General features: G+C 39.6%; 2 protein-coding genes across 3 annotated transcripts in view; one reads left to right on the plus strand and one right to left on the minus strand.

The window, feature by feature from the left end:
* Window positions 1-3,444: 3,444 nt before the first annotated feature.
* Window positions 3,445-8,662, minus strand: ankrd33ab (ankyrin repeat domain 33Ab). Its single transcript, XM_008296096.1, has 5 exons — window positions 8,586-8,662; window positions 7,385-7,691; window positions 7,168-7,297; window positions 6,785-6,925; window positions 3,445-5,040 (listed from the first exon to the last, which is right to left on the minus strand). Exons 2-5 carry the CDS (start codon window positions 7,643-7,645, stop codon window positions 4,208-4,210), a joined length of 1,365 nt encoding a protein of 454 aa, XP_008294318.1. The 5' UTR covers window positions 7,646-7,691; window positions 8,586-8,662; the 3' UTR covers window positions 3,445-4,207.
* A 1,355-nt stretch (window positions 8,663-10,017) lies between these two features.
* Window positions 10,018-11,027, plus strand: part of arhgef25b (Rho guanine nucleotide exchange factor (GEF) 25b) — a 27,184-nt gene continuing 26,174 nt past the window's right edge. For both annotated transcript variants that reach the window (XM_008296097.1, XM_008296098.1), the window contains exon 1: window positions 10,018-10,199. In XM_008296097.1, the coding sequence (XP_008294319.1) occupies window positions 10,137-10,199 (63 nt within the window). In that variant the 5' untranslated portion in view covers window positions 10,018-10,136. The remainder of the gene's footprint in view (window positions 10,200-11,027) is intronic.

The following is an 11,027-nucleotide window of genomic DNA, read 5'->3' on the forward strand; positions in this document are numbered from 1 at the left end:
TCTTATAGGTGCTTTTTTGGGCTATTTTTTTAAATGAAGAAAACTAAACTGATTCAGAACAGAACTCAGATTGCTTTATTTTTCATATGTACTGTATATTAATCAACATACTTGAGTAGCTCTTTGCAAAAACATTTTTTAAACAAATCACTGTTACATACTATAATATAACTGTAAAATAAATGCAATAATTATTTTCAGCCAAAGAAATGGCAACATTTTAAACCACTCATTTCACAAATACTAATTTTGTGTTAGTGGCACTGAACATCACAGGTTTTACTCACAAAATAAAATATGCATTGTGTTCCATTAAACTGTCCAGAATTATGTAAGAATTAAAAGCTTAATCTAAAACTGGTATTAAGTAAATGTGAGCACAATGTGCAGTTAAAGCCTTATCCATTCTTTCACCTTCATCTTCCACACCTTTCTTCTCTCGTCTTCGGCACCCTCCCTCCATTACCCCTCCAACCCTCACCCCTCCTTCTCCCCACCTCACCTCTATTACCCCTTTCCTCCATCTCCCCCAGCCCCGCTGACTTTCATCTATCTCGACCTTTCCTCGTCTTTACCCACCTTCTCTTCATCTTCTATAACCCCTCTTCTACTATTCTAACTCCCCCTCTAGCTTTTCTGCCATCTCTCTATTTCTCTCACCCTCTTTCCTCACCCTTAGAAGACACAGACACATACTACATGGAAACGTTAATGTTTCCTCAAATCAATTAAAGAAATAAGGTAAACAAACAAACAAAAAAAATCATAATCAGTGTTATTTCTGCAGGTTTCTGCATCTCAAAAAAAAATAAATACAGTAATACAGATGCTGCAGATGTTTGAACTTCAGGTTCTGACTAATTCTAAAACTGTCCACTGTGCTCATCAAATGAAGTCCTTCAGCCTGTTAGCACACTTCCCAACATGAACTTTATAAATACATATTTTGACTGAGCAGCTGCCTCCTGCTCTTCCTATTGTTCCTCCTCTAAGTGCAGCCTCAGCTGAAATACATCCTGGTTGCAGATTTTCACTTTGGCAATCTAACGGAACACAAAAATTCAATAAATTTGGGAACATGTACCGTATAAGCAAACAATCAGTATTAAAACTAGATTATCAACCCAAGAATCCTCTTTAATGTGGTTCCTCAAGATCAGATGAATGATGTCAGTTACTTTGTGCACTAGTTCTGAATGTGATTTAAAATAATTGTATTCCCTTATGTTTATTTTTTTATTTTTTTATCTTAGTGAGTCTGAACTTTATGAAGAAGTAAGCATGCTTTCTTGGAGCAGAGAGCAACTACTAAATAAAACACAAAAATTTGTGGTTAAAAATGAGCTTCTCTGTGATGTGATTGGATAAGCTTTGTAACAGTAGAACAGGATCAATAAAGGACTTCATGCTAAGAGTCAGATTCTAAGAGGGATATTTTACTGCAGATTCCTTAAGCAGGGTTCACAGTGACAGACTGGAGGAGCTGTTGGACATCCCTGTTTGTTTTTTGTTTTTGTTTTTTTAAAACGGGGGCCTGGCGGTTTAAGAAAAAAAATGACCCTCTAAAGAGTGAAACCATACATTCATGACCTGATTTACATATTCAGCAGAACCTTAAAGGTTTGGGACAGAGAAGACTGACGTATTCTTGGTTTGGGTTATTTTGTAAGATTTGTTGATAAGAAAAATATCCAGTATTCAGCCAGGCTAACTGTCCAAGGTGGAGTCTCATGATCAGGAAATAAGGCAGGTGTTATGGCCTTTATTATTTCTGTTGATAGCATGCTCAGTGTAGGAATGAATATGGTTAAGAGTTTAACAAGTACTACTACTCTTACCAATACTGCTTATTGATCAGGTACTTTATTACACTGTATTGGAAATGATAATGAGCAGATGGAGAGTGTGGTCAGATTGACACATCTGTGATGCATAGAGTTAATGAGGGTGTCGATGCTGCTTGTGAAGTGTTTACCTGCTCTTTGTGAGGGGCTGGGAGAAGTTGGTAGACATTTAGAGGAACAGGATGTTGTTGTCAGTCACATCCATCCATAGCAGCATGGAGCAGATTATCTGGTGTACCACACTGTCTGCAACAATTTCTTTCACGACAAATGGTGAAGTTGTGGACATTGAAGTGTCTGACTACAGCCATCATCTTTCTGTTGCTATCTGTGGCATTGAGTCATTTGAAATAAGCTACACATTGGTGACCTTTGATACTCACCGGTCAAAGGAGTGCCTGTGTGCTGGTCACACTATCTGATCATTGTCTTCTAAAGCTTCACCTGATCGGGCCGTGCAGTAACTCAGTGGTTGAGAATCTGCCACAGGTTGAAAAGCTCAAAAACGTTCCATGCACAGTTGGCTTTTTCTATCCATAACGATTAAAAAAAAAGAGACACACACACCCACGTTGAGGAACAGAACATCAAGCTTTTAAAGACTGGGGTAGGCAGTATTCTTTTGCTTCATAGGGCAAAAATTCCTCACTAAACTTTCAGTATGTTGCAATTTGAGCACTCTTAAAGGAAAGCAGACTCTTGTATCTCCACTCACCAACATTTAAGGCTTTAGAAAATCTAGCCCATGGTGGGGGATTCTAGCCAATCACAGGGCTTCAAACAAGATCATGGTTTAACATAAATAGAAACAAAGCCCACAGTGGAAGCAGCATGTGGTGATGCAATGGGTTGGACACAGGAGTTTAACTCGGGAGGCAGGTGTTTGAAGCATGTGCTTGTCGATTGGGGTGAGCTGTGGGAACAGAGCTGTATAATTTCAAATTCTTTTGTTTTCCAGATTTCTGCTTTCTGCAGCTTTAAATGCTACCCAGAGTTGATGCAGAGTATCATGGTAATCTCCTTTTCAAATGTGTTTTGTTGATCTGAACCCAAGTTAGCAGCCGAGACACGCCTCCGTTCACACCTGTTTGTCTCCCAGGTGTCTTCATGACCAGTTGTGTTCAGACTTCGTTACTGATACGTCGCCTCCATTAGAAGGCCAAAGGGCCCAGTTGCTAAGTTATTACACAGGTCTGATGCCAGACAAGTGCTGAATTTGTTTCAGATGGGTTAGTTGAGAAAACTTAAAACTTCTACAGGCTATTCCAACTGTTGAGATTGGCAGAACAAAGTCATTAGTGACTTGCAAAAGAGCACAAAATAACATCCACCACATCCTGTATCGATGATGTATTTTCCTGTTACATCCTTGTTATCAGGACACTTTGTTGTGGTTTGAGTGATTGGTCCACAATGCATCTGGATGGGTGCTTGTGTTTAGTGCTGTCCACTTGATGCAGATGCACTTTAAAACCAAACGTAAACAGTATAGACTGTCTATGAGCCACTATAATAACATTGCACACAGGCATTTAATCCATTGTTGATATGAATATATTGACTAGTGCGGCTTTAAGCACCAACAAATCTGTCGATAATCTTTCACTGTCCTATATTTATTTGTCAATAAAAGCAAATAAAACCCATGCACTCATAGAGTAAATAAAAACAGGATATAATATATGAATATGTCATTGGCAACGTCAGAAAATGGAAATAAAACTAGAGGATTACACAGATCCTCAGTTTGATACTTACTTTCTACATAGGCTGTACAGTGACTTTGTCTAGCTCGTTGCAAAAATAACTTGAATACATAAAACAATATTACATATTAATACAAATTGGCTATGACATGATATGTGTATCTATATACATCTTGCATTATAAATGGATATGCAGGTCTACACATACATTAGTTTGTGGCTGGTTGTGTTTTATGTGAAGAATGAGGTAGACACCATAAAGTGTTAAGCACCTGTGAGTCTGAATTAGTAAACTTGGGTCGTATGCATTGTATCATAACCATGAAAAAGCTCCATTATGTTTTGATTTTTTTAATTCTATGAATGTCGAATATATAAATGGAAAATTACTCTTACATTTTGTATTCTAGCTTAAAATATTTGCAATATTTGTCTCAACTTTCAGACATCACAAGCTTCAAAGTTCTCCCAAAAAGTCTTTGCAGTTCTCAATTTAAGTCCTCTGTTATTCCATTTAGGTTATAGGTTCAATATTTGCTGAATATTTCCAAAATATTTGGTTTGAACATTTCAAGCCCTGATTTGAACATGTTTTTATAAAACATATCGTTCTGAAAGGGACAATCCACTCTGCTGAGTAGCCCTTTTTTAAAAGTCTTATTGTTTGGCCTTCTTGCTCTCTTTTTCCTTTTTTTTCTGCTTTTTCTCTTTCTCCTTCTCCTCCTTCTTCTCCTTCTTCTTTTTTTCCTCTCTTATCTCCTTGTACTTCCACTTTGGTGGTTCCAGGAAGCCCCTGTCCTTCTTCTTCTTCTTTTCTTTCTTTGGCGTTGCTTCTGAAGGCCTGCTGATGTCGATCTTGGGGATACAGCCGGAGGGGAACACACTGTTCCGTCTCGCCATGCTGCGGGGAATAAATGTCGCAGCAACCTTGGTGGAGGCTAAGGAGAGGATGCTGCCTCGTCGATCAGTGTCGGCACAGCATGTTGTAGCAATGGACTCTGCGGAGTGGATTGTGGGCATGATGTGCGACACTGAGCCGTTGCTGTGGCACACTGAGCTTTCTTCTAGGTCCTTATGTGAGTGTTTCTTCACCAGCTCTGGAACAGCCAGCCGCCTCTTCCCTATCTCTGGAGGGCTCGTAGGGCAGAGTGGGTGGCATCCAGTGGAAATCAGAGGACTGTGGACACTGGTGGTGATGCGCACCATGTGGTCCAAGACCCCATTGTCCTGGGGGTCCCGAGGAAGTCTGAATCCAAAGGTGTTTTTGAGCCGCTGGGTGATTTTTTCTGTGGGTGTCTTCTGAGCTGTGGCCTTGGCTACTCTCTCCTGGAGCTCTGGCCATTCAGGGACATAGCTCTCACAGAACTGCTCAGCTTTTGGGCGCAAGTTAAGGCGGCGGAGACGGTGCAGAGTCTCGTAGCGACCTGTTTTGAGGGCCCAGTCCCGAGCACATTTTCCTTTCGTGGAGTCGACTGCATGTATGTCAGCCCCTGGACAAAAACAGCAGAAAACCCAGCAGAGATGGGGTTGATTTCAATTCAAAAAGGAATGATGCATTCAGTTCCTCTTTTTTTTTTTTTTTTTAAGCAAAAGGTCTCTGGCCTTTTCCTGGCTAGCAGGAAAAGTGCCATTAATAGCATTGTAGTAGTATAGTATAGTATGGTATATTTTTCTTATTTCTTTTTTTATTGTATTGGGGTGGTGGTCACTTTACTATTTCTGTTTACTACTGTAACAGAATTTCAATTTGGGATTAAAAAAAGTATATCTATTCTATTCTATTCTATTCTATTCTATTCTATTCTATTCTATTCTATTCTATTCTATTCTAACTAAACCCCTAAAAGCAGTAAATCTAAATTGAATAAACCCAATTTTAATGGTTAATTACACATATATGTTGTATGATATAGAATGTTAAAATATCTGCCACAAAAACAGCCAAATACCGACCGAAACAAAACATTGGCAACACACTGCACAGTCACCAGATAAGCTTTTTCTTTAAGCTCAGGTGTGTCTAATAACATTAACTCTGTTCTGCTCACGTGTCCCACTCAGTGATGACGGTGTAACAGTGAGCCAGTTTGCAGAGAGCCAGAACGCTGAAGCCAAAGCAGCTTTGTGGAATTCAGTCCACATTAATGTTATTATCTCCACCTGTGGTTTTCCTGCTCTGACATGTCACAGTGTCTCCTGTGAACGAGGCCTGCTGACTGTTTTGGTGAAATGGTTGCAATTAGGGTTGCACACTAAACCATTTTAAACAGTATCTTAAGTTTAATTTAGTAATCAGCATTGTATTCCGTCTAAACACTATATTATTAAACTGAGAATAGCAACCGGTGATATCAAGTTCAGCTTCACTGAATGGTTTGCCTGTTGCACTGACAAGAGCAAATGTGACAGTTTACTGAGATATGCAATATTAAACTATGACTAGCAGAGATTTTCGGAAATGTGCAGTCTAAAAATAAAAACAAGAAGATAATCTACAACCAGCAAGACTGTCAGAGATTATTGGAGTGTCTGTTAAGATGTGATAATGGCCTCAGAATGATCTCTTAAACCGGTCTCGCGTCACCGGCACATTCACTCACGAACAGAGTTAGCGGGCTTCAAATATGGACAGATAAACCTCGGGGTTAGCTATTCTCACCACCAGTGCTGTAACTCTTCATTAGGGGCACTAAGAGTCCCCGTTAATGAGCTAACGTTAGAGTGTCAAAAAATATCTAATAATATCAGAGTACAGCAGCTCCTGTATGTACAACTCTGTTTAAAGCTGCTTTGATGGGGCTTCACTATGCTTTGAAACGTGACAGAACAGATGTACCAATAGTGGTCGGAGCAATACAAACACATAGCACCTTAGATCTGACACATTTTGTATGTGCTGTCATGCATCTTGTTATTCGTTAAAATATTTGAGAGGAGACTGAGTAGTTAAAGTTTGAAACTGACAAATCTATACTTGTTTCTCTTTGATTTTTCCAAAGATTGCTTAAAAATGATATGATGTCAGCAAGGTTAAAACAAAACAACAGTATTTTCAAAGAAACTGATCAAAATTAATGACAAACCAAAGTATTTTTTTCAATACACTAAGTACCATCATGGAAAGTGGATGTCCCATATTCTATTTGATAATCATTACCTGCAATATGTATAGAAAATAATAATGAATCAGTAAATTCTGCACAAACTTCCTAGCTGTACCATACTCTTACGTACCAGCCATAACAAGAGTCGCCACAACGTCATTGCGGCCAGTCATGGCCGCTTTGATGAGGGCTGTAAAACCTCGACAATCCTTTACTTCAGTGTCTATACCAGGATAGTAGTTTAGGAGATACATGACTGTGCTGATATGACCTGTAGTGAAAACAAAGAACACAGAGATCACATCAAAAGTGTTTCTGAAAATCCCAGTTCATTTAACCCATGCAGATGTTGGTTTGGAGCTGGTTGAATCTTAAAGGCATTACAGTTTCCCTGTTTTTAGTATGTATGTCATGTATGTCTACCACATCGTTGCTTGTGCAGCTCCATTATTGATAAGGACTGGTTTATCTGCATATTTTGCAAGCTCAAGGGAACTTGTCTGCCAAACTTACCTGCTTGAGATGCAATCATCAGTGCGGTGTTGCCTTCTTTATCCTGGTGGTTTATGTCGATAAAGGGACAGTTGTGAAGCCCGTATACAATCTCCAAGAAACCTTTGCAGCAAGCCACCATCAAGCCATTCTGTTGGTAACAGTCAACAATAAAGATCAGTGATTTTTCATGTAATAGATCACAGCAGAATGACTCTCAACAGAATGAGACTCTCACCCAGCCATTGATGTCCAGCTCCATCACCTCCTCCTTTGTGACTCCTCTTTCCAGAACTTTCTGCAGAGAGACGGGTTCATTCCGGGCACAAGTTTGATACAGCGTCGACGCTGCACCGCCGTTTGTCGTCTGCAGTGTGTAGTCTGGAAGCACGGAGTCATCGGAGAGGATGCTGTCTGAGTCGGACTCGTTCCCTGATGGAGACGCGTCGTCTTCATCAGGGCCTGAGCCCAGGTGGGGGTCCTCCACTGCAGTGGCCATCTTCCAACAAAACAGGTAAAATGGGAACGTATCCTTTTGGTTACATCTACGAGAATATCAAAAATAGAAACTGGTCAGGCCACTACTGGACGTTGTCTATAGCAACAAAGGTGCAATCAGGTGCACTCTCGAGACGGAAACTCAGAGAAGAGGATTTTTTTCCCCCTTGGAAAGAAAATAATTACACATAATGCTGAGCTAAAACCGTCTCCTCACCGTAGGCATAGAATTGTGGGTGAATCACAATGTTCTGTATATCAGGATTCAGATCTGCCACGGTGAAAAATCAAAAGTTTGCTTGTTGACAGATAACAGAGTGACATGAGGCTGTCAGTCGGGGATTCTGAGTGCTGTATCTGTGTGGTGTTATAAGCTCAGTGTACCTTTACTGTTGAGTAAGTGGATCAGCATCTAAATGCCCTGCTGAACGTACAGCGTTGCTAAATGAGGAACAACCCACCTCGGAATAACCTCAGTCACATGCAGCCCTACTCAACTCATGTTTTGGCTCTTTTGCTGCTTTTTGAAGCCAACATTCCTGGCCGTTGAAACTAATGACTACTGCTTTCTTTTTTAAAAACCTGCAGTGTAGTGTGCACCTCACACACTTTAAGCAAAAGTTCAAGCAGAAGTGGTTCTGACACTAAAGTCAAAACAGTGATTTAGAAATATTTCACATCTATTAAGAGACTCGCTGATGGAAATTTTCGTGGCACAATCATGACCTTTTACTGTGTTGTACAAAAAAAATTTAAAATTAAAAATCTTCTTTGAGTGCAGACATTTCAAATCTTTTAAGTGAATCCAAAGTAAAGAAATTAAAACTCTGAGGCACAACTGCAACATCCACCAACCTCCATTATAATATAATCTACTATCACTACCAGCAAACTAACTGGTAACCAAAGCACATCAACATATACATATGCCACACACTTACCATAAAGGTTAATCAGTCCGCTGTAAGCGTAGCTATATCCATATATGACTCCTCTACAACTTCTTCTTAATGACTTCTGACTTCCTCGAGCACTCCCACTGTGTTTTCAGAGCAGCTGAGAAGTTCCTCCCGGGCCTGTAAATAGAGGTACTTTACCCATTTCCATCCCACATATTGTCGTGATGACATAAAACTGAGAGGAGGAGTCTTCGCCGAGTCTTCACATAGACACTGTGGGTTCATCTACTATGCTTAGCTCATCCCATTTGCAACAGCTTTATGGAGAGGATTACCTACCGCTCTGGTCATTTTCATCTTTCTACAGAGGACCAGTGGTAAACTCCAGGCAACTTACACCTATTTTTCACTGGCTAAACTAAAGAGAGTTTCTTAAAGTTCCTTGCAATGTGCCACTTCTTGTTTTTGCCTTGTCTGACCTCCAATACAATGACACAATCACATGTAAAAAACGTGGAAGCAAAAGCGCAGTGAAAGACAAACAATCGCAGTTCAACAACCACCAAATATGATGAAATAAGCTTTTATGCAGAAGTCTGTGAATAATACACAAGAGACACGCACAGTATCTTGTCTTCCAACCACAAATAAGTCATTAATCCAATTGTAAATGTCTAAAATGTCAACTTTAAAGCTGCTTCAGTCGGAGGAATCTAATTAATTCTAGAGACTGACTTGTAGACGACTAAATCCCATCAGATGTGACCAATGTGCTCTGAACAGATGGGACAGATTCCAAGGAGGTGAAACAGCAACAAAACTCATTTCACAGAGAAGCTGTTGCGGCTGGTGGTATTTCTCAGATTCACCACAGGATGGGGATCTCTCACACTGTTCACACGCTCTGTTGTCAGATTTCGATCTTTATAATTTGGTCATTACAAAGTCAAATTGAGGACCGCTTCTATCATATAAACTGCATTGACATGATTTAAATCTGAAATGTCACTGTGAGGCCTCCAGAGGTAGTTGTTTGCATCGCAGAACTTATTTGAGAGAAGAAACTGGTGTAAAAGTTGTAATTTGAGCGCCACAATGAGGATATAAAATAAGGATTAAAATTAAAAGCATATAGGTGATACAACTTAAGCAAAACATGAGAGCATGTAAAGTTTTTCAGGAGTTATTTTGAGTTAACTGCTGCTGTAGGAATGGTCACAGACTGAATTTAGCCTAAGGGATCTGTAAGACGTGGCTGGACCTGTCTGGATGGATTGACCCCTCTTATCCTGAAGGGCCTGAGGAGGGATCCCACTGCAATTGACCAGCTGTCCTCATCTGCCCAGAGGAGAAAAAGACCTGGTGCATAGCATAGATTCCCTGCTTTTGTCTTTTCATCGGACGTCAGGCAGGACGGTGCAGATGTCTGTCTGGTGCCACTTTAACTCCTTTTTTTTTGACTTTGATAAAATAAGAAGCAAAACATTAAGATTGTTTGCTTAAATGGGGGGAGAAAAGAATAGGACGTTAAAGTGAAGGAAAAGAGAGAGGAGAACAAGCTCAAGTGGAACCTGGAAATCACAGGATGCAAAAATGAAGACTTTGGCAAAAGTTCAAGGGAGGACTGAAGAACTTCTGGGATACAGGGTTGATAAAGTGAGTGCCTGCGCTCTATGACACCAACATTGTTCGAGTAGGGTGAAGGAAATTACAAACTTTAAAGCTAGACGTCTTGCTGTTCTTGATTTTCATATGAGTACATAACTGCTGAATGAGATGCAAACTGAACAGTGTAAAACAAGAGCACACCTGAAAGTAAGAATATTACGTGCTTCTCTGTTTAGTTGTGTCAATTATCTTTAACTAGTTGTCAAATTTTTACTTCTCTGCAGTGTCAAATATGTACATTTTTTTATTAAAAGAGTCACAGTAACATAATTATATCTAACATCAGCTTCAAACTTGAATAAATGATTTGTTCATCTGAATATAAACACCAAAATCTTGCTTGCTGAGTCTAATCCGAGCATTATCTTTGTACTTGTTTAAAATGGGGTACATTCTAGGTTGATCTTAGTTTAAATAATAATAGACTGTGTATTCTGGGAAACAAAACTCTGATTCCTGCTTATTAAGGCAATGTCCTAACAAGAAGTTGTTGCTGTTTCTATGGCAGTACTTCTAATTTTGTCAATTCACACACAGACCAGTGAGAAATTAAACAAACTGCACAACTCTCCTCCAATATATCATGTAATACACAGTATTTTATAGTTAGAAGTGATTCTTATGGACTTAACCTGGCTTATATTTTGGAATCACATTTCTTTGGACTTAGGATTTGATGTGAATCAGTAATGTCCTCTTGGAGAAAATTCCACAGATAAGATAAGAAACCACTTAAGCTGAAGCAAAAATAAGGAAGACAGAGTGGTAGAGAGAGAGAGAGAGAGAGAGAGAGAGAGAGAGAGAGAGAGAGAGAGA

Source organism: Stegastes partitus, unplaced genomic scaffold (assembly GCF_000690725.1).
Source record: "Stegastes partitus isolate 25-593 unplaced genomic scaffold, Stegastes_partitus-1.0.2 Scaffold1100, whole genome shotgun sequence".
In the NCBI taxonomy this organism is placed as follows: domain Eukaryota; kingdom Metazoa; phylum Chordata; class Actinopteri; family Pomacentridae; genus Stegastes; species Stegastes partitus.

Excerpts from the sequence above, each read along its gene's own strand:
- ankrd33ab (XM_008296096.1), bottom strand. The coding sequence starts at position 7,645 with ATGGCCACTGCAGTGGAGGACCCCCACCTGGGCTCAGGCCCTGATGAA. Across the intron at positions 6,926-7,167 it reads GATGATTGCATCTCAAGCAG|GTCATATCAGCACAGTCATG; the intron begins GTAAGTTTGGCA and ends TTTTCACTACAG. Across the intron at positions 5,041-6,784 it reads GGCGACTCTTGTTATGGCTG|GGGCTGACATACATGCAGTC; the intron begins GTACGTAAGAGT and ends GTTTTTGTCCAG.